This window comes from Saimiri boliviensis, chromosome 11, assembly GCF_048565385.1.
Source record: "Saimiri boliviensis isolate mSaiBol1 chromosome 11, mSaiBol1.pri, whole genome shotgun sequence".
Taxonomy (NCBI): Eukaryota; Metazoa; Chordata; class Mammalia; order Primates; family Cebidae; genus Saimiri; species Saimiri boliviensis.
In genome coordinates this window covers 48,510,598-48,534,990 of record NC_133459.1, presented here as the reverse complement: position 1 = coordinate 48,534,990, position 24,393 = coordinate 48,510,598, and the positions used below count along the sequence as shown (strand labels likewise).

General features: G+C 39.7%; 1 protein-coding gene across 10 annotated transcripts in view; it reads right to left on the bottom strand.

Moving 5' to 3' along the window:
• Positions 1-24,393, bottom strand: part of ELAVL4 (ELAV like RNA binding protein 4) — a 98,927-nt gene that overhangs the window by 57,237 nt on the left and 17,297 nt on the right. For 8 of the 10 annotated variants that reach the window (XM_074380794.1, XM_074380795.1, XM_074380792.1 and 5 more), the window contains exon 2: positions 233-473. In XM_074380794.1, the coding sequence (XP_074236895.1) occupies positions 233-473 (241 nt within the window). Of the gene's footprint in view, positions 1-232; positions 474-3,530; positions 3,619-24,393 lie in introns of those variants that run through there. The other 2 variants (XM_074380796.1, XM_074380797.1) reach the window with 1 other exon arrangement.

Below are 24,393 nucleotides of genomic sequence, written 5' to 3'. Positions count from 1 at the left end.
TGAGGATGAAGATGTGCCAAAATCATCATCTGCTTCCAAGTAGTACCAATCTACAATCTAGTCTGATGTGTATGTGGTGTGAGTTTATGACTGTGTATCCATGCCATCTTGCATGCAGGGTACATGATACACTCAGGTGCATCATCACACATGCATTTCTGCTAAGATCTGCACATCTAATGGAACAATGTAGCTTCAAATCCCATGCCTAGGATATGGAAGAAGAGCATACCTGTAATTTTGTCTCTCACAAGTTTGCAGGATTCTATTTCACCAATGCTCCCGAACAGACTCCTGAATTCTTCTTGGGTCATATTCTGGGGTAAATAGTTGACGATGAGGTTGGTTTTGCTGTCATCTGTGGTTGCCCCTGTTTGCATGGGAGAAGGACAGTTTCTGTTGTTGTTGGAGGGTCCATTGCTTGTATTGGATGTCGGACCATTTGACACCTGAGGCTCCATGGTGCTAATTATCTAAATAAAATAAAAACAATTGAAAAAGCCTTTTGAAATCTCAGACACAATTAAAGTCTCTTTTAAAAGTTTATTTTTTTAAAAAAGAGAAGATAAAGCAAGATGGAGCAAGAAACTGGATTGTGAACACAGCCAATTTAGAAGCATGTTTTTAACCAAAATGTTAAACTCCCCTTTCTATTTTTAGGCCAGTGCATAGATTTTGAACACAGACTAGAATGCAGTAGGAACTCTTCCATTATTTTGTTAATGAAAAGCTAATTCCTGTTTTCATTACACAATCACTCTCAGAAATGTATACTTAAGCCACACCAAATTATAATTAAAATGTAAAGTAATAATCATGATTAAAATTACAGTTCCATTAAAGCTGAAAAAGCTAAATATAGAGGGCTACACTCACGAGATCAAATACAGTACCTGTTTATTAACTATCTCATAAAGTAAAATGACATTAAATTAAGTGGGGTTGTTCCATATGGGAAAGGTTTAGATTTTCACTGATGCTTAATCCCTGATCAAACTTTAGATTTTATAGGTACATGCTGGGGAGTTGCAAAGTCATCTAATCTCTTTTTTTTTTTTTTTAAATCTAGCCATTCTGTTATTGTTTCTTCCAGACCACTAACAGAACAAAAAACATGGAGGCAAAGTTTTCTCTAGGTCTCCATCTTAGGTCCAGTACTACCTGAGGCTGCCCACTCACGCATTACTCAACAAGGACTTTCTTGGACCGGGCGCAGTGGCTCATGCCTGTAATACCAGCACTTTGGGAGGTCGAGGTGGGCGGATCACAAGGTCAGGAGTTTGAGACCAGCCTGACCAACATGGTGAAACTCCGTCTTTACTAAAAATACAAAAATCAGCTGGGCGTGGTGGCACGCCTGTAATCTCAGCTACTCAGGAGGCTGAGGAAGGAGAATCGCTTGAACTCGGGAGGCGGAAGTTGCAGTGAGCCAAGATCGCGCCACTGCACTCCAGCCTGGGTGACAGGGTAAGACTCTGTTTCAAAAAAAAAAAAAAAGGACTTTGTCTCTTGATTTAAATATTTTAATAAACAAAGAATTCTGCCTGCTTTGAATGTTCCAGGCAGCATGCATAAGAATAAAGAAATGAATGAATCTCTATCATCAAGAAGCTTACAGTCTATAGAGGACACAGACAGGTAAATAGCTGGTGTAGGGCAATGATCATGCAATACAGAAGCAATTACTCCTGCTTACAGGATGGGGAGATTCAGGGAAAGTTCTGAGAAGATGCTAGAATAGGATGTTACATGAAAAATGAGTTTAAGCTCATGAAGTCATGTCATGAAGATGCCCTGTATGGGAGGACAAACATGGAGATTTGCAAAATTGCAGAACTGGAAGGCACTTAAGGAAACAAAATCTAGCTCAACACTCTCACATTAAAGACGAAGCCCAGAGATGTCCAGTGACTTCTCTGTTATCATAGAAAAATGGGGTCCAAGTCTAGGCCTGCACCCAGGTTTCCTGGCCCCAGACACAGCCCATAATTCCCAACTTTCCATTTTGTCTTATCATCCCCTATTTGTCCATCATAAAATGGCTTCTTTCATCTCAGAAATTGGTCATCAACTCCTTGGAAATGAAATCATGCTCTGCCACTTACTAGCCGTGTGACCTTGGGCAAGGGACTTAAACCCTACGAAGCTCCATTTTCCTCATTTGAAAAATGGGAACAATGCTACCTGCCCTGCAAAGTAGTAAGAACCAATCCAATGATATGACTTATGTAAAGCAGCAGAACAGTAGTGGGCACTTAACCATAATCACTGATATTTTATTAGTTACTCTGCCCATCATCCAATGTGACTTCTCTCACTGTCTCCTCACGAGAAGGCAATATTCTAATATTCTCTACATCTTATAGGGGAGGATATCAAGGCATAAAAGACATCTGATAACTAGTAGCTTCCATTATTACTACCATTTGTCTGCTCAGAGGATTTGGGGGGTATTTTCATTTACTATACTATACATATAATAAAGTGTATAAATCTTAAGGGTACAATACAAAGAATGTTTACAAAGTGAACACATTTTATACCTTTCAGATCATAATACAGAACACGACTGGCACCCCAAAAGCCTTTCTCAGGTTCTCACCACTGTCATTTACTTCACCCCTCAAAGTTAACCACTATTTTGAATTCTGGTCCACAGGTTTGTTTTACCTATTTTTTTAACCTTTATATACATGAATCATATAACACATACTCTTTTGTGCTTTTTCACACAGATATAGAGTGTCATCTGCTCTGTTACATGTAACAATTCATTGTTCTTCCCTCTGCTACAGCAATTTCCATTGTGTGGAAATACTACATTTTATTTATCTGTTGATGAGCATTTGGTTGTTTCTAATTTTGAGCGATTATAGATAATACTGCCATGAGCATTATGTACATGTATTTTGGTTCATAAATGTACATATTTCTATTGGGGATAGTCCTAGGATTCTATTTTTGGTGTCATAGGGTGTATGTATGTTTAGCTTCAGTAGATACTACCAGCAGTATTTCAAAGTGGCTGTATCCATTTGTATTCGCACCAGCAGAGTATGAAAGTTCCAGTTGTTCCACATCCCCATCAATGTTCCGAGACCATTTGTTGTTTTTGTTTTTATTTTCGATCTGAAGCAGAGTGGTACAGTAAAAAAGTAATGAGAGTTTGAGTTAAGACAATAGCTGATTTAAAAGCCTAGTTCTATCACTTATTAGTTGTGTGATCTGAGGCAGGTTACTTCAATACTCTAAGCCTCAGTTTCCTCCTCTACGAAACTGGAATAAAAGCTTGCCATGTAGGGTTATCTTCAGGATGAGAGATCATGTACATTAAATGTCTAAAATCCAAAGCACTTAGAGGCATCATAACTATTATTCCTCATCATGCCTCACGTAGGTATTACTCTAATTCTTTCATCTTCTGATGGTCACAAATGATAAATGAAACAAAAAGGAAAACATGAAGTCTCAAGAAGAGCCAAGGAAATAAAACAGACTGAGATAGATAGGGAGCATCTAAGATTCTTTACCATCACGTAAGTAATTTAAATGGCTCCACTTCTCCCATCACCAGAACTTTCTTCTTGGTTTCAGGTCAACTTTAGGATTCTAGAAGTCTGGTCCAGACAGCAAGGAGAAAGCAAAAAGCTTCTGAGAAGACTCTTAAATCAAGCTCCCCTCAGAACTCATAGAAGTTGTACCCAGCAAAGCCTATTCAGCTGCTTTGCCCTCTAGGCAAGGGCCCAGGAAAAAAAAAATCAAGGACATGGTCCCCAGGGAGGAGGCATGTTAAAGGAGATGGCATTATAGAGCATCAGCACAACTCCTGGCTAGGAGGCAGGTTTTAGCTCTGCCAAGCTATAGGGCCTTCTGGGTCTTTGCAGTACCTGCCTTTGCTGTGTTGTTTCACTGCTTCATGGAGTCAGGTGTCCAGGCAACAAACATAAGAAGCACTGCCAACTCAATAACTAACATGAAAATCAGAATTTATCCATTCAGATGGCTTGACTAGCAGAACCACAAAGCTGTCCAACTACTACATTTTGATTTAATACCCAAAATACCCCAGGCCCACAATCTTTAGAAACCCTTCCCTGTTATCAGGTTACACTTCTTTCAGCTTCCCCAAAAACACCTAGAAAATATCTGCACCAAGGAGGCTTATTTGGTGCTAATAATGGAGTATGTGGACGAATTTCATGCTGAGATTCTGTGGGACCAAAACTCTTAAAGGTCACCTGACAGTCAGGTTCATTTTTCGTCTGCAGACACACAGTGAAAACCAGCACTTTTCCATGTGAACATCTCACAGGTCCACCTGATGCAGGAAGGTTATGAAGCAACAAGGCTGCAGCAAAGTAATTTCAGTTCCCCCTTCAGCTTTTTGGCTCTCCTTACATTCTATGTGGATTTGCTCATTTATGTTGACTCCTGGAGATAAGCCCTATCAGTAGATTAGATAATCCCAACTGATCCCAAAGCTTCTAAAAGGAGCCGTGATATACAGTGTTCACTGCTGAGCTACTTCAGCTGACCAAATCTATAAATTAGGTCAAGTCATTCTCATCCAATGTAAATGGAGCTCTCTTTGCTCTGCACCTACACTACGCAGTTATTCTTTTGTATATTTAGAAGGAACTGATGAAAATACACAAATGCACACATACAAAGGGAGTTTTCTCAAAAAGAATGTACAGTCTGAAAGGTGAGAAACATCTGTAAATGTGTTATTATACATCCTATAATAAGACCCCTCATGGATCATACTGATATATCTTAGGATGTAACACAGGCTAAAAAAAAAAAAAAGAATCAGAAATGTAAAACATCAGAATCAAATCTGACATGTGACTGAACCAAGAGGATTTAAAAATATTACCTGGAAAGTAACAGAGGTTGCCAAGATGTAAAGATATTAAATGCACGAATATGAAACTACAGCATTTTAAGGTTAAGTGCTAGATCTCAAAAAGAGGACACCTGTACTCTCTACTTGGGAAACAGAGGGACAGACCCAGGTAGAAAAGGTGTGTGCTGGCGGAAAACATACCCTCCAGTAAACACAGAGGCTGGTTGGGCAAAATCAGAACACTTGCTTCCTCAGGCTAACACCTTTGATTTCTAACAGCACAATTTTCATTGCAAATAAATATATCAGTTACCCAAGTGTGCGTATGCACTTTAATGAAACATTCTGTATGGGCCTCACAGCCAACTTTGCAGCTGACCAGGTTCCAAGCCCCTGACTTGCCCTCCTTTCCTCTTTTGAATAGCCATTAAGAACAGAATTACAGTCAGCATCCAGGATAGAGCATGGAGGAGGTTCAGCTGACTTCAAACTCTAATGGTTGCACAAAGCACTACATTAAATCTTTTATGTTTCTGTGATATATTTTAAGAAACATTATACAGGCAGAAAATTTCAGGGATAAACTATTAGAGCAGTGCACAATAACATAGGCACTCAAATCCTGTCATTGTAAATGTTGATGGTTTGAATGACTAATTACTCACACTCAACGCATTAACCTCACCCCTCCTGCCACTCTTTTCTGCAAAATATACAACAAAAGCAAGAGGGAAGGCTTCAGACGTGCAGCTGCCGGATCATCACCAGGGTCGTTTATCTCTGTAGAGGGGAAGTGAGAAGTGAAGGCACAAGCCAGCCTCCTGCTCCTGGAAAATAAAAAGCCACCTCTCTCTTCCCTTCTGGCACCTCTCTGAACACAATCCAGGCTCCTTTTGTCTACCCAAGTTATTTGTAACATTACTTCCTGGATATGTCAGGTCATATGCACATTTAAAAAGGGTTTATTTCCACTATGGCTAGATCTGGGTATGTTAGATAAACAGGGATGGATCCGAGATGTGTGCTGGGCCTTGGCGATAGAGCAATAACAAAGACAACTCTTCTTGAGTTCACAGTGTGGATGTGCAACAGACACCAGAGAACATTAGGGTCCATGAAGCCCAATCCTGTAATTTTAAAGTGGAGAAAACTACGGACCAGAAGGCGGACATGACTTGCTCAAGGTCACACTGCTAGTTAGAGGCAGAGATGGGACTGGAGCCCAGGTCTACAGATTACTTCCTTTGTGTATTCTTGTGACAATACAGTCTTGGTCATTTGGATGAGGATTTATTTGTCCTTTTGGGCAAAGAGTGAGGGGTGGCCATATTATAGAAATGCACTTGAACAGGCTGGGCATGGTGGCTCATGCCTATAATCCCAGCACTTTGGGAGGCTGTGGTGGGAGGACCACTTGAATCCAGGGGTTTGAGACCAGCCTGGGCAACGTAGTGAGACCTTGTCTCTATGAAAAGCAAAAAATAAATTTAGCTGGACATGGTGATCAGCTTGCCTGTGGTCCCAGCTACTTGGGAGGCTGAGTGGGGAGGATGGCTTGAGCCTGGGAGATCAAGGCTGCAATGAGCTAAGATTGTGCCATTCCACTCTAACCTGGGAGATAGAGTGAGACTCACTCTAACCTGGGAGATAGAGTGAGACTCTGTCTCAAGAAAAAAAAGAAAAGAAAAAAAATGCACTTGAACAGATGTATGGAGACATGTTTACCTCCATACTTTCCTGAGTGACGCACTTTACAGTTCATAAAAATTCATGCCCCACTCTGAGGTTCACAGCACAGAGATCACTCTGTTTTGTTTATTACAGTGTATCCTGAACATAGAACAAGGCCTAACAATTGGTAGGTCCCAGATAAAGGACTGTAGAATGAATGAAAGTCATTACATGTCCATTAGATCACTGGATCCCTCAAATAACCCTGTGAAGTACAAGCCAACAAAGTATTAACATCATCTCCATTTTACAGATAACAAAGAGAACAGGACAGGTAAGCAACCAGTCATCTATTGAGCACCGATTATATGCCAGGCATACACAAATATATTTCAAATGCAGATTTTTTTACAATTTGTAAAAGTGTGGTAAAATACACATAACATAAAATTTGCCATCTAAATCATTTTAAAGTATACAGTTCAGTGGCATTAAATACATTCATATTGCTTTGCAGCCATCACCAGAATTCTTGTCATATTGTAAATCTGAAAGTCTATACCCATTAAACAATACCTCCTCATTCCCCTACTTTCCCCAGCTCCTGGCAACGAACACTCTATTTTCCATCTCTATGTCAAATGCAGATTTTAAGAAGCAGGAAGGTTAAACCTTGGGCTGGTATGGGCCTGCTAGAGAACCTAATGAATGCCTTGGCCCGATATCCTCAGAAAAATGTACACTCATGCAACATTTTATGTACACTAAAGCTAATCTATTATCTCCAGATTGCAAGTTCCCAAACTGTTCCTTCCCATTCAAACCTGCAGCATTTTTGGAGCATCTCTGTGTAGACTAACACTCTTTCACTTCTTGATAGGAAAGTTTAGAATCCGGCCTTACCCCAGCTCCTCACTGACCTACCCTCTACCCACTTGCCACACCAACGTGGCTGAGAACTGTTAATTAAGCATGTTGACAGCATACAGTGTCTAGCATCTTCACTTGGCCCCTCCACACCTTCATCTCAGCCCTATTTAATGATTCAAAAGGAAGAGAATAGAACCTGGTGGTTCAGGGCAGCCTTTGCTCTTACTGGTATAAAAAGGACTGAATGAAATAATGTACATGGAACACTCAGCGCTATTCCTGGCACGGTAATCCCTCCACAGATGCTAGTGGTGACTGATGCTAATATTATTAGAAGAGAACAAGGAGGAAGATAAAAACCAATACCTAAGAAACTAGGTTGGGAGTTAGACAAGAAAAGCTGATTAGCACTATAATCAAAAGTAAAACCTTTCCTTCCTTCCCAAATCACTCTTTTCATATGATTTCCTGCTCTCAGAATTCATTAATTTACTAATCAAACAAATATTTATTGATGAAGCGTTCACATGTCAGAGAGAGAGCAGTACATCTTGTGGCCAGGAAAATCTTTGAAGTATATTAAGGAAGACTACTCTAAAATCTAAAAGTATATGGATGTACTAAAAATACATTTAAAGCTCCCTTAAAAATTTTCCTACCTCCCACCCTCTCTCCCTCCTTCCTTCCCTCCTCCCTCCCTTCCTCCCTCCCTTCCCTCCTCCCTCCCCTCCTCCCTACCTTCCTTTCTTTCCTCCTCCTTCCTTCCCTCTCTCCCTCTTTCCTTCCCTCCTGCCTCCCTCCCTCCCTTATTTTTGACTCAGTCTCTCTATGTTGCACAGGCTGCACTTGAACTCCTGGGCTCAAGTGATCCTCCCACCTCAACCTCCTAAGTAGATGATATTTATTCCATCAGCTCATGACTTTCTTACACCTCCTTCCATCTTCCACTCTTCACAAAGCTTTAATTTTCTCAAGTTTGGGGGCAATCAGGCTAGAGTTACAGGATTGATCCTCTTCTTACAATGGAGGAGAATCATTGTCGCTACCATAGTCTTCTCACCATGCTGCCAACCACAACATTTTGAGTCTTTGTCCTAGTATTTTCCCAAAATGGTAGTATGAAAATAAAGATGGGAAGTCCCCAAACTGTTCCTTCCATTCAAGCCTGTGACATTTTTGGAATACTTCAGTGTAGACTAACACTCGCTTACTTCTTAATAGCAAAGTTTAGAATCCTGTCTTACCCCATCCGCTTCACTTTACCTACCCACTAACCCACTTTATTGTTTTGCATTTACATATTTTAACCTAGTTAACCTACACCTTCTTTCAGGATTTACTTCATGAGGCAAATAAGAGGTTACAACTTTACATTACAGGAACCTGCCCTGATACAGAACTCACTACTGACATTCATCATCTAAGAGCCCAGTGCAGGATCCTTGTACACCGGTCACCATACTTTTGGCAGTCTTTAACTCCCAGTTTTCTGGCGGAGATACAGCCTTACTGTTCAATTCATACAAAAGGATCAAGAGGAAAGAACCAAAGAAGGTCAGAGGAGCATGATGTTTCATTTACAATATACTCTTACCCTCTATCTTCAGCCACCTTTAAATGTCAGTATTCCCAGAAACAAGAAACATGTTAAAGGAATGTACTGATTGCAAACATGTCTCATGTGTGTACATCTGAGACTCACACATGAATTTTATTAAATATTTTAAGGAGTACGTAAAAGTGTTTTCTTTTACCATGTTGGAAGGACTTTTGAAAATATACATGTAAAGCTAAACCTTATGTAATAGAACAAGCTTTCCCAGGTGCATGAAGAATAATGTTTACCAAGGGCAGTCACTGAATTGAACCATTAAAGAAATAGATTTAAATTATTCATGAGAACAAAAATAAAAGTCCTAATTCTCTTTGTAGCCATTTCCCACTTAACCCTTGTAAAATTCTGACATGCAGTGTGTTAGACTCTGGTGGACGCAATAGCCCAGACTATTGCATCTCACTCGCCTTTTAAAGCCTGAAAAACAAATTCCCAAAGTTAGAAAATTACACAGCAGGCTCTGTGTTTCTGAAGACAGAAATTATTTTTTGTAAAATTCCTCACCTCTCTTTTTGCTCCTTAAAAAATACTAAAAATGTCCTTACAACCCCCCAATTTCATATTTCTTTAACGTGTCTTACATCAGCTCATAAAATCTATTCTCTCCCTTCGTTCTTTTCAAGAGGCTTTAATTCACTCAAGTCCCTTCAGGTTAATATTTTTTTGTAAACGCAGCACTTTCTTGGTTATGATTCAACTGTGAAGGAGACATACGCTATTAATGGGACCCAAGAGGAGGGGCTGCGGCTGATGATCTGATAACTCTAGGAAAAGGGAACTTGGAAATACCACGCTTCCAACCAAATTGCATGTGATGACTCACCAAGACCACTGGACTGAGGGACTGTGGCTAAAGACTATACTCATGTCCCCCAAAACCATTCATACCATGTTTCTGTAGATTCTGCTGAAGGTAACTAGAAAACTCTAGAAAAAAAATATTTAATTCCATCCAGGAAACACACACTGACAGCTTAATAATACCTTTGGGCAGATGCACAAATAACCTGAAAGACCTATTTACTCTGGGAAGTTATGTGGTAATAAATTCTCAACATATCCTTAAAACAAGTGTATTCGATTAAACACAAGTTTATTGAAGGCTATTATAAGCCAAAGCTTTCTTCTAGAAGGTGGGAAAACAAAAATAATTTGGTCTCTACCTGTAGAGGGTTCAAGCTGGGAGGATGGCAGAGGAGGGCAGGCAAACAATTGATTAATTAAAATTGATTGTATATCCCTTTCTTTTAAGCAGTCCCCTTCAGAGTTTCTCAAATGACTTCCCCCCTCAGCAAAAGCATATAAATTGTATACACTCAGACTAATCCTGTTCTGATACTGAACTGACATTCCTATTCCTGGTATAAATGCCTGCATCCTAAAAAAAAATGACCTGTTTACTTGTCGCCTCTTTGTTTTGTTTCTACAATGAAAATATAGCACTTTATAATCTAAAAGGAAGTTATATTTGTAACAATGAGGTAAGCGTGAGGCATCCCTTCTTTGAAACAGCATCTTCTGCTCTGGAGATGAATAGCAGGCATGCCAAAAGTATTCTCAGTGGTGGTAGTCAGGGCTTTTAAAAAACCAGCAGCCACTGGAGAGAACAAGAGGCATTAATACTTAAAGTAGTAGGGCAAGCACAGATATGAAAAGCATAATCAAAATTTAATTTCTCTTAGGCATCATTCTCAAATTCACAGAAATCCAAGTTTTAATCTTCTTCCCCAGACACATCACACACATTTCCCCTCCTAAATAAATACTGGCCTCCTTTACATCTTACAATGTTTCTTTAGAGTTTCATTTTGGACCTAAGATGATTTCCTGGTGTATCCATCTTCTGGTAAGACCCCTGGGTGTTTGGTTTTAACTGACTTTTACAGCTAACTCTCCAGAGCTGAGGGACAGCCTGATCACTTACCACATTATAAAGATGAGGAAACCCTTTCTTCATCCCCCACAATTCAGTTCTCTTTTCCAAAATGGCCAGTAAACAAAGAAATAAATACAGTCTCATACTTTCAGTATGTTTTCTTTGTTTAAGTCAGATTTGTAAAAGATAAATGTTTGCATTTTAATAAAAATACAATTTCATGCACAAGCTCAGTCTTCCTGTAAAACTATCAGCTCTAATAAAAAAAAAAAATCTATTGGAAAATAATTCCTTCCCATTCTGTTTCTTAAGTTCTTCTGAATTCTGAAGGTTTAATGTGGATAAAATAACTAAAATGCCTAATAATAATATCTGGATACCTGTTGGGATGGGAACCAGTTGTGATGGGAAATACGTTATTTTCATCTTCCATACAAAGAACAGTTAATGAATCATTTGAAAAACTGCCCACAAACTGATTAAGCCAGACTTATCTTTCCAATTAAATGTATAAACAACAGTCAATGGCACAACATTAGTATTGTATATTTATAAAGCCTGGCTAGTGGCTCAGTGGCGGCAAACTTCTGAGGTTTAGCTGTAAACAGCAATGTGCTATTCTACATATGTATCATGATCTAAAACATTAGGTCGCATCTCTGAAATTAAGTTTATGCACAGTCAGATTAAATTCTCCAGAAATCTACATAGAAATGTATTTTATTTTGGAAAAAAAAAGACAACACATGTTTTCTTAACATAGCTAAGGTGAGGAAGACAGGAGGAGTAAAAGAGGGTAGAGGGAGTTTGTCTCTAGAAAAATCTGTGTAGAAGCCCCATTCTTTTTAAGAGAAATTGTATAATATCAACGGCTCTTCTAATTGTGCAATTCAAAAAATTAAGTCATTCTGAAGGTAAAAATAATAAGAGAAATAAAATGGCTCTTAGCACCTCAATGTGTGTATAACTGGCCATAATAAATTGTACTCATAGACAATTCATGCAGCCTCATATAGCTACATGTTCATTCATAAAAAGATCCTTAATGTCATTCTGATAAAGTAGTTTTAAATCTGACAATTACTTTATCACACTTGAAACTTTATTGTTAACGTCTCCCTTCATTGCCTTTCTTCCTTTAATTTTTTTTATAAGAGATAAATGTTAGAAAAAAAGAACTTCTTGACTTGATAGGTGAACTTTATCCCTCAAACTTCCTCTGAGAGCCAGTTGGACACCATTGCCCCTGGATATTCCCTGGGAAGGTGGCAGGGGCAGGAGTAAAACTGGACTCCACTAAATCAGTGTTGTTGAGAATTCAGGCCTGGGCAAGGAGAAGTGTGCCTTTGAATTATTTGTGGGCAACATGTTTACACAGAAACTAGAAACAAGGTTTGCAACTGTCAAGTTCTAAGATGCAGTGAAATAGTCTTTCTCATAATTATGGTTGGAAGGAGAAATTGGCACATCTTTGCTTATGTTCATATTCTTGGACCCGATGATCCATTCTGAAAGTCAGAAAAGAATCCAAAATTCTGCAGACCAAAAGCACGCACAATGAGGTACATTAAGAGGAGTGAGAAAAACGGAAACAGCCCAAGGGTCTAACAAGGGGGATGGCTAAATAACTCATTGTACAGTTTTTGGATACAGTGGTCTGCAATTGTTAAAGTTAGGTTTATAACAGGTTTTTATAATGTGAAAAAATGTATATAATGAATGTAGAAAAAAAAGTGAAATAAAAGATTGATTAACTCAATTATATATACATGTACAGAGTAAGAGAGAAAAATAAAGAACACTAACAATAAATGGCAGAATTACAGGTGATTGTTACACTTTCCCCCATCTTTATTTATCAGCTCTGTTTTGTTTTTACAATAAGAATATCGCACTTTTATAATCTGAAAGGAAGCTGTTTTTTAAAAAAGAAAGAAAATGTCAAGTTCTTCAAACCAGTTTAGAGCCACAGTATTTAAAATGATTCTATCTCCTCCCCAGAGCTACCCTGTAGGATCTCTCCTTGGCCACACTCTGTTTGTTACTATATTAGAGGACACACGGGAGCCCAAATGAATAAAAATCACATTTCTAGAAAGAGTCTCTGGTTCAGTCTCCCCTTCTCCTAAATCACTGCGAATTAGCAAGATTACAATCTTAGGTCTGCCTATTGCCTGGCAGCAACCTTCATGAGGGCAGCAAGGAGGGAAGATGATTTATAAGAAAACCATTCCTTGGATCAGGGAGTGCAAAGTACTGATCCGTTCTAAAAGCTCCTGCTGACAAACTCCGATATTATGAACATTTTGCACTTGGACAAAAGCTCCCACTTTTCTTAATTACATGGTTTGAGCAGGAGTCTGCTTTCAGGATCTGCCCAATCACACAACAGCCATTTATTTTCCCAACTGCAGCTGCCAAAATTTTCCTGATCTCTGTTCTGTGCTCCATCTTCAAGGACATCTTGTGAATGTATGACACTGTCAAGCTGCATTCCATACCATGCTTTTTAAGCTTCTCTCTCTCTCTTTCTTGCATTTGAACATCCTCCTAATACATATTGATTAAAAATATCATGAACAAGAAGCAAAGTAGAAAAAGAAAAAGCAAACAAACAAAATGCAGAAATCACAAGTATCAGAATACTTATGTCTGCTCTGAGGCAACTACTTTTTATGACGTTGAACCACTAATACTCTCTGTCCTCTGTGTGATGGGTTTGCTTTTGTTTTCCATATTAGGAAAATGAGTGCCAAATCTTTAGCTTTCTGTGTGTAAAGAGCACAGGACTTCACTACAAACTTCTGTGTTTTTATTTTTAACATAAATTTTACCTCTGAATTTATCTTTAAAAAAATCCTCTTAGTTTCTCTTAACTTCAATTTCTTCATTTTTCTACTTTTAATAAAACTCCTACTATACATATTTTTATGATTTGCCACATTAAAAATAGGATTTTAGACTGAAAGAGAATAAATAAGTATTTCTGTTTTCACAATCTTTTGCCTTTTCAAAATATGCTTTTGAAAGGTCACACTCACTAACTGGGCAAAAGTCAAGTTGGTATTTTTAAAAATCAGAAATAAGACTTTTAAAAACATGATAAAATTTCAACAATTATATGTGTATTATAATTCAACCTGCATAATCTACAATTCTCAGATAAGGCCCTTTTAGAATTAATTTACTATGTCCCTAAGAATAGCTAGTATATGATACATATATACTATCATGTATACTTATCAAATGGATATAATACATGTATTTTGAAACTAAATTATTACTTCTTTGAGTAGAGTAAGCTTGTCCTTTGAATCACAGATACAAAGAAAATTTGCTTGGTAAACTCTTGCAACTCTTAATATATTCTTTTTATCCTAGAAATTTACCTTTTTAAAAAGTACAATATTAATACATATTCAGAATCATCTGTCATCAATTAGAACAACCTAAAATTTCTTTACAGGAATATATTTGAAAGCAAATTATAAGCCACAATTTAATGATAATATAGTGCTTCATTGGAACAGCCCCTCCCCCAAACTGAAGTTGGCTCTCTAAAGAAGGAATAAAAGCCAAGCTAAGTTCCCTAACATTAATGAGTTCCTTTGACGGGCCAGAAACTATTATGTTGAATGGCAGGGACATGAAGGAGAGAAAAAGAGTTCCTGCCTGCAAGGAAGTAAATAAATAAGTAAATAAGAAATTACTGTGTAATGTCATAAATGTAGTAATGGAAAAGTATATACAAAGTGCTTAAATATGACAAACACTCAATAAAAGGAAATCCTGTTACAATGCTGATTAAAAGGTGCTTTGGGTTACACAGGAAAATGTTTAGGCAAGTAATTATCATTAACTCCTTCCAATACTACTAATAGTAAACACATAAGAAATGGTGAGAGGTGTCTTTACATATACCATTTCACTTAATTCTCACACAACTTTGAGAAGTGGGTATTGTTATTCCTCTCATCTACAGATGTAGAAGTGCCATCACTCTATACATGATAGAGAAATGAGGTTTCAGACAGTGTTCCTGTCACTCAACTAGGATTGTAACTTGAACTCAAGGCTGAAACCAAATTCATGCCCTTTCTTCAATCTCTAAGTCTGAAGATTTTTTCTATCACTATGAAGTGCAACCCAGTAATCTTAGAGAATGTAAATTATCTAATCCTATTAAAATCAACTAGCCTGTGTATCTGCTGTTTATTAGTCAGTAAACATAGCCAAATAAATGAGTGTTAGAGGAAAGATGATAATTCAAAATTCTACATGGCATAATGGGAAAAGCATGAGATTTGGAGGTGATCTGACTTGGGTTGGAAATCCAGCTCCAGCCTTGACCCTGGTTTAGTCAGTTGAGACTCTCTGCAGTGCAATTTAAATTTACTCATTTGAAAAATGTGAACAATTCTATCTGCCTTGCAGGGTTGCTGTGAAGATTAAAAACAACAAATTTTAAGGGATCTGGTTTAGAGCTCAGCACACAGTTAGCACTCAGAACATGTTTATTTTCCTTGCCCAAAAAGTAACATTCTGAAATATGTGCCCATTAAAATGTGCTGCAGGTGGCAAAGTTGACTAATCTAAGAGCTGGTAAGATTTGTCCTTGGAATTTAATTTCTGAAATAGAAAAGCATACTTAAAAACATTACTGGCCGGGGGAGGTGGCTCACTTCTGTAATCCTAGCACTTTGAGAGGCAAGGCGGGTAGACCACTTGAGGTCAGCTGTTCAACACCAGCCTGGCCAACATGGTGAAACCCCATCTCTACTAAAAATACCAAAAGTAGACGGCCATGGTGATGGGTGCCTGTAATCCCAGCTACTCAGGAGTCTGAAGCAGGAGAGAATCACTTGAACCTGGGAGGTGGAGGTTGCAGTGAGCTGCGATCCTGCCACTGCACTCCAGCCTGGGCGAAAGAGCGAGACTCTGTCTCAAAAACAAAAACAAAAACAAAAGCAAAAACAAAAAACAAAAACACATTACTACTCATTACCTATGCCAATAGCTATTCTTTTCATCTTCACAATGCTCCACAAACATTCACTAATAAGCTCTCACAATAATGCCAAACTGGAAAACACATAGCAAAGGGGTAAGGAGTCGTGAATTCTAAAAAAGAAATAATGAAAGTACCGTTTTTGACACACACACAATTTCTGGTATCTTTTGCCCTTTCAAAAAGTCCTCCACTATGAATGGTTCAAGTTAGGTACTTCAAATGTAAATAAGCAGTCAGGGGTTTCTGATTTCCTACAAGGAAAACCATCATGTTTCCATCAGAAATTTCAGGTCACTGCCACAGTGCAGTCTGCATACTGATAGCAGAGGGCCTTTCTGGCTTTCCACAAGAAAACTCCGGGTGGAATAGCAGAGCTGTTTTTGGTCCATCCTCCACTTGGACAGCTCCTTTCTTCCTGTGTACCCGAAGAAGCAGCTAAACTGACAGAATGCACTTCAAGAGGGTTTTCCAGGGCACAGTCAGAAAGGTGTGGTGGGAATTGTAGAGATAACAGAGGAAATGAGACTAACTCTTACAAAGCCCTTACAAAACCTTCACTTAAAAATAATTTTTTATAACAATTAAATTACATGTGGACTCAGAGGATTTTGTAAGTACATTCACACTTATTACCTCACTTAATTTTCATGAAGACCCTGAGAGATGGGGGTGGAGTCTTCCCTTGCCATCACTTGCATTTTACAGGTGAGCAAAATAAGGGTTAAGGAACAAATGGAAGGTAAAGCTAACTAACCTCTATTCACATGGTGCAAAGCCTGGGTCTGAACTGACATCTTGCGGTCACTGACTCCCATCTTCCTTCTTTACTCACTACACGTTCCATAAGCCCTGGAATGCGCATTCCAGGCAACAGCTTTCTGTAGCCTTCTGCAGCCAGCAATGACAAACCAGAGCACACTGTGTTCTCTTCTGTGCCACACTCTGCACACAAGTACTCCCTTGGCCTGGAAAGCTGTTCTCTCTCTGCCATTAGACCTTACCTGCCCCTTCCCCAATCCCCCATCATGGCCCCTACCTCTGTCCCTCATATGCATTTCCGTTACAGACATGTGCCACACAGCATTGAAACTCTCCAGCCTCTGATCTTTCTATATCACTGGACTGTGGGTTCCTCGAGGGCTGGGACTGTGTTTGATTTACTTGTAATTACAGGGATGAGCGCAGAGCTCCTAATTTTGCTAGTAGAACAAATGAATAAATGGATGACTCTCTAGGTCCTCATAGCTTTCTATAGCCAAATCTGCTTTCCTTGCCCTGTTCATCCTCACTTCACTCTAGCCATAAACCTCTCTTATCTCTCTCTTTTTCAGAATCAATGCAAAAATAGAAGCAAATTCATTCTTTTAAAGCTATATTGGCCTTATCATTTTTGTCTCCCTCAACTTCCTTCAAACTATCCCAAAAGACTATTTTCTAAACCTGGAGTCTTCCATTTTCCAAGTAAGGCCAGCTTAACAGCCTTTATTTCTTCATCTCCACATAGGGAATTTTATCTCCTCTGTTTCAGGCCTAAGCTCATATTTTATTTTCACATTGAGTCTGAATTTGGCTGAAGTGTGCAGTACCATCTTGACATTGACAGCCCCAGAGACCATTTCTACCTGTAAGAGTTTCTGCAAGTCACAAACCCCATAGAACATTTCCACCTGTAAGAGTTTCTGCAAGTCAAAAGCCAGCGGGGGCTCTTAACATTTTCCTGCAACAACTATTAGACCTGAGCATGCCTGGCATGTTATTTCTTTTAAATAAGTGAATACATAAATTATCATTTAATCGCTTTTTTTTTTTTTTTTTTTGAGATGGAGTCTTGCTTTGTCACCAGGCTGGAGTAAAGTGGCATGATCTTGGCTCACTGCAACCACTGTCTCCTGGGTTTAATCAATTCCCCACCTTAGCCTCCTGAGTAGCTAGAACTACTGGCACGCGCCACCCTGCCCAGCTAATTTTTTTGTATTTTGTAGAGATGAGGTTCACCATGGCCAGGATGGTCTGGATCTCCTAACCTCATGATCCGCCCGCCTCAGCTTCCCAAAGTGCTGGGATTATAGGCATGAGCCACGGTGCCTGGCCTCATGTAATCACTTCTACATCCATTCAGTTAACATCAATTTAGACATGTATTAAATATCAGTTGCATAGCATAATAGTTAAGAACACAGTCACTAGAGCTTGATTGCTCAGCTTTAAATTCCTGTTTAGCTGTGTAAACTTGGACAAGTTACTTAACCATTCTGTGTCTCAGTTTTCCAAGTATATTGGGCCATATCAATAGGATAATGTTGATAGGCTTCACAGAAACATGGTTCACAGAAATATGGCAAAGATTAAATCTATTATCATTGTTGGATAACTGAGTTCCATGGCACTTGATCACTGCCCTCTAGGAATTCAGTCTTGTAAGGTTAGTAGCCATCTGAAAACAGACAAAGTTCCAGATGCAGTGAGGCAAGTACCAAATTCTGAATGCCTTTGGCAGTAGGTCCCTTCCATGTCTTTGCATATGTGTCCACTGAAATGCTTTTGCCATCACCATCTAAATTACCCTGCCATTTTGCAAAACTCCTCAGAGCCCACCTCCCACGGCCTCAGACAACTCCTCTTTCTCCTCTGTCCTGGTACTTACCACTTGCTTTTTACCTGCCTGTCTTCCCACTGACAGGGAATGCCTTGAAAATAGGGCCTGAATTTTGGTTGACTGCTTACTCCCAGCATGCAGTACATGGGGGAATCCAACCAATGCCCACTGAATGGATCAGCAATCAGAGGCAGGTGCAGGGTGCTGAAGAGTTTAGAGGGAGAGCACATAGGGACATAGGAGGAAATATCCTTATCTCCAACCCACCAGGCTTCTTTCTCAGTATGCTGAGATAATTATAAGAGGAATGAGTGATTCTTTATTTTAAAATGCTTTTTTTTTTAAATTTAAAATGCTTTTTTAAAGCGTTAGCTTACTCTTCTTGCTCGGTTGGTTTATTTTAGATGAGTGCAGCCATCAAGATCAAAACAAATGTGAATTAGTGATCAAGGGGGTCAAATAAATTCTGGGTGAATCAAAATACTAACATGCCATTAACCACAAGAGGAAGAAAATATTTAGAGTTTCATCCAGTGCCCTGTATAAAACGTGCACTGCCAAATATTTGGAAAATCATTCTTTTATTCTTAAGCATGTTTGATGGATAGTTTTGTTTTGTTTTTAAAGTAATTTCAAGTCTACACATTGCTATTGAAAACAAAGGAGCTTTCGGATGAGAGTAAATTGTGCCCTTTTTTCTCTTTCTCTTCAATCTTAATTTTAATCAGGTAAACTGATTTTAATCAGTGAAATTTAAAAGTTTAATTTTAATCTTCAATTTTATTGAATAGTATACACAATGGACAGAGGAGATATAATGCATAAAAGTTTATACCTACATTTCAAAACTAGTGCTTTCCAGTTGCTCTCACCAGAGCATCAAGTAGGTTTATATATAAATACAGTTAGCATAGGACTCCTTCCTTGAAATTTTTGGCCTACGAAAATAATCAAATCATCCTTCCCCTTCATCCCCCATTAAAAAGTAAATATTCTAACTTATTACTAGAAAGAATTGGACTCAGGATTTAAGACTCCAGAGCCCTTTTAACCAAGTGCTTTTCATCATAGAGCCCCAGGCCTCTAAAAGCCCGTGACACTAGGAGGATGGAGCCAACACAGTTTTTGACAGAGACCAGTCTCTATCACACCGATTTACAGCAAATCTAATCTGATTTTCTTCATAGTCACTTCTGAGATGATATGTCTTCAGTTTTGAGATGATCTCTCTTTTTTGAAAGTTATAGAATGGGAAGTAGCTCTCATTTTTTAGTCTAAATCTTTTCTCCCTGTGAGCCTTGAAATAAATTACCAATATCTAAAATGCACACCCTAGGGGGGACTGAATTTTTTCAAAATCCTCTTTTATTAGATGCCTACTACGTGCCAGGCCCTGAACCGGCTTCTTTACACATGTTAATTAGTTCATCTTCTAAACAAGCTTTGGAGGAAGATATTATTATCCCAATTTTACAGATAAGGAAACTGAGGCTCAGACAAGTTAATGACTTCACGAAGACCCCACTACAAGTAAGTGAGGGAAAAAAACACCCAATTTTGTAGACTCCTAAGATGCCCTTAACCAGCAGAATACTCATGGACAGGTAGAATCCTATGATAATGCCAATCACCTTATAGGTTCAGGCTCTGGCAAGGAGCCATCAGCAGATCTAAACAGCCTTACTTGAGAAGACATTCTGGCTGACCCCGTCCTTAGCTGAATGATTGGCCAAATCCTCCTCCTGACCTTCCCAGAACATTTATCCCATTTCACAATCTAACACAGGGAAATAGAATAGAACCTCTCTTCACAGGCTGGGACCCCTGGCCTATTTATGAGTTCTCTATTTTAAGTTTCCCTGAGGCTCAGACACCTCAATTCAATTGTCCAATCATTCCACGGATGACCACCTTACACCAAATGCAGGTCAGGCAGGTCTGTATCCAAGAGTTAGTAGCTGGACATATGAAGCTCAGCCTTTCAGAGTAGAGCATTGACTGTTCCAGCCCACTAAGCAGAAGCAAGGCACTGGCAGAACTATTGCGGCCTCACTATGTGCCCACAAACAAGGACTCATTGGTGTCACTCTCTAACCTAGCATCTTTTATTTTTTAAACAGCATTTTTCTATATGAAATTATAAAATACCACATAGTATACAATATCTATCTTTATTTTATTTTTTTATAAAGATACAGAGTCTGCTACCTAGGCTGGAGTGCAGTGGTGTGATCACAGCTTATTACAGCCTCAAACTCCCAGGCTCAAGTGATCCTTCCACCTAAGTCTCCTGCATAACTGGGGCTGCAGGCACATGCCATTATGCCATGATTTACTTATTACTTACTTACTTTACTCTGTCTTCCCCTCTAAAATGAAAGCTCCATAAAGGCAAGGACTTGTCTTAGTCACTGCTGTCACTATTACCTAGAACAGTGTTTGGCAGGCATTCAACAAATATTTGAAGAATGGGAAACAAATTAATATTATATGATAACAGTAATGATGATGATAATTATCAGTTTATATGCCAAGTAACTGTTTTAAATCCTTAATATTTCACTGGTCCACCACACCCTCACAACAACCCTAGTTTACAGATGAAAAAGTTGAGGCATAGGGAGAGGAACTGATTTGCCCAAGGTCACAACTGATAAAGCCACAATTTGAATCCAGGCAGTCTTGATTAAAAGTACCTATTAGCTTGGATGGTTGAGGCTGCAGTAAGCTGTGATTGCACCACTGCACTCCACTCTCGGTGACATAGTGAGACCCTATCTCAAAAAAAAAATCCCTATTAATAATCACTAGGCTAAATGCCTCTCATTAATTCCTACCTTTTAAGGGATGAGTAATATAAAATAGGAAAACATGAGCTTTGCAGTGAAACAAACTAGGTTTTGAATTCCCAGTCTGATATTTTCCTAGCCATGTGACCTTGTACAAGTTACTTAAACTACATTGTTCTCTTTATTCAAAATGGGAATAAAAATATCTGCTTCTTACAGTTGTGAGATTTAATGAGATAACCTAAGTAAAGTTCTTTCTGCAAAGCCTGACACATGCATTACATAAGGGGTCACTATTATTGTGATGTGTCATTGTTAACTGCATGTGGTACAGACAGTAAGTGACATAAAGGAGTCTAGAGGAAAGAAGAATCTGAGCAATAACAGGTGAGTCATGGTGATCAGGGAAAGTTTCATGTAAATATACTCAAGACCTTCAGCTCTAAGTTATAGAACTGGGGTTGGTCAGCAAGCTGTGTCAAGACCAGTCTTCACAACAAGGGGGATTTGGGTCCAATATCCACTCATAGCCTAGAGGGCACCTGATGGGAACACATTACAAAAAACCTAATTAATATCTAACTATATCAGTTAACAATTACTGAGCACCTACTTGGTACCAGGCATGAAGATAAACACGGTGCTGACTGTTGGGGGGCAGCGGTGAAACCTAGACAAATAAACATTTGATTATGGAGTGTCGAAGACCAGTGATGGAATGATGCTGGCAGTGTTAACAGAGACAGCTCCAACCCAGAGTGAGGTAGGGCAAGGCTTTCTGGGTGACACTGGCCTCCTATTTGTTTCATGAAGCCAGGTGAAGAAAGTAGAAAGATGTTGGAGTCTGAGGGATCTGTGTGAGCATCGGTAGAGAACACTGTGTGTAGCTCTACAGTGGAGCATGAACAGAAGGCAAAGAGCCCCAAGATGGGAGGCTGGAAAGGAGAGAAGGAGCCTGGCCACAGAGGGGTTCCTGGGTTTTGTGAAGCTACCTGGACTTAGTCCTGAGCCACAGATCAATTAAGTAGCCATCTTTGAGATCTCATCCTAACTGTGTGCTTGTAGCAAATACACTGTTTCTCCATGATATACAAACAAAACAGCACTGGGAGAGGGAAAAAATACATTATTTTTTAGGCTTACTGGCGAATTTTCTTTAGGGCCCTATTTTCTTCCTGAGTAGATCACAGGTATTTTTAGCAGTAGTGTAGTATTTTACTTCATGACACTGTTCCCCTTTTATGCTCTAAAGTTGTTTTAAATTCAACTCTGTTCAGCAAATGTTACCCTCCCTTTCCCAGCACTGTACCCTGAGTGAATTCGTAAATATTTGCGGAATTGGGCTGAATTCATCTAGCAACGACTGTAAAAGGTAACATTGTGTCAATAGGCAAGGTTGAAACATAGGAGTAGGTGGAGATAAACAGATGAATATCAGAGCTCACTTACCCTCAATAAACTTGAAATTATAGTGATGCAATTGAGACATGTATATGACAATACAGGCATACCCCAAGGAGGACTGTAAAGTGCTGCATTCTATCGGTAGTGACCTTTGCAGGTGGCCGGTGTCTGAATCCCACTTCTCACAGCACGTTCACCAGATACTCAGCTCTTTGAGGGCAGGAGGCCATGTCTCTTAGACTACCAAATAGTAAGCATTGCTAAGCTTTTATCAAATGGGTCTATTTAATCCTAACAATCCTGATTTTTATTAATCCTTTTACAAATGTGGAAACTGAGGCTTAGAGAGGTAATATGACTTGCTTGAAGTTATAAGGCTAGTAAATGGCATAGTAAACATAACAACAACAGTTCAATCCGTAGCGGGAGAGGAGAGCGGACCCCAGAGAGCCCTGAGAAGCCCCACCGCCGCTGCCGGCCTAGTTACCATCACACCCCGGGAGGATGCCGCAGCCGGCCCCAGTCACCATCACCGCAATCATGAGCAGCGAGGCCGAGACCAGCAGCCGCCAGCTGCCCGCCCCACGCGGCCCCCTGCCACCCCCGCCCTGCCCTCCGCGCCGCCAATACCAAGCCCGGGACTACGGGCAGCGGCACAAGGAGCTGTGGTCCGGGCTGCCTCACATCAGCAGCGCCTGCCGGAGGGGACAAGAAGGTCATTCAACGAACGTTCTGGGAACGGTAAAATGGTTGTGTAAGGAACGGATATGGTTTCATCAGGGAATGACACCAAGGAAGATGTATTTGTACACCAGACTGCCATAAAGAAGAATAACCCCAGGAGGCACCTTTGCAATGTAGAAGATGGGGAGATTGTGGAGTTTGATGTTGTTGAAGGAGAAAAGGTGCCGAGGCAGCAAATATTACAGGTCCTGGTGAGGTTGCAGTTCAAGGCAGTCAATATGCAGCAGACCGTAACCTATGACGCTATCCACGTGGTAGGGGGTCCTCCACGCAATTACCAGCAAAATTACCAGAATACTGGGAGTGGGGAAAAGAATGAGGGATCGGAGAGCGCTCCCGAAGGCAAGGCCCAAAAACGCGAAGGTTCCCTCCTTACTACATGCTGAGACCCTATGGGCGTCGATCACAATGTTCCAACCCTCCAGTGCAGGGAGAAGTGATGGAGGGTGCTGACAACCAGGGTGCAGGAGAACAAGGTAGACCAGTGAGGCAGAATATGTAAGAGGATATACACCACAATTCCGCAGGGGCCCTCCTTGCCAAAGACAGCCTAGAGGGAAAAGCAGTGAAGAGGATAAAGAAAATCAAGGAGATGAGACCCAAGGTCAGCAGCCACCTCAACGTCAATTACCAACGCAGAAGGTAGAAAACCCTAAACCACAAGATGGCAGAGACAAAAGCAGCCGATCCACTGGCTGAGAATTCATCTGCTCCCGAGGCTGAGCAGGGCGGGGCTGAGTAAATGCCGGCTTACCATCTCTACCATTATCCGATTTAGTCATCCAACAGGAAGAAGTATGAAATTCCAGCAATAAGAAATGAACAAAAGATTGGAGCTGAATACCTTAAGTGCTTGCTTTTTGCCCGTTGACCAAATAAATAGAACTATCTGCATTATGTATGCAGCCTGGGGTTTTTATTATTTTTACCTAAAGACGTCTCTTTTTGGTAATAACAAACGTGTTTTT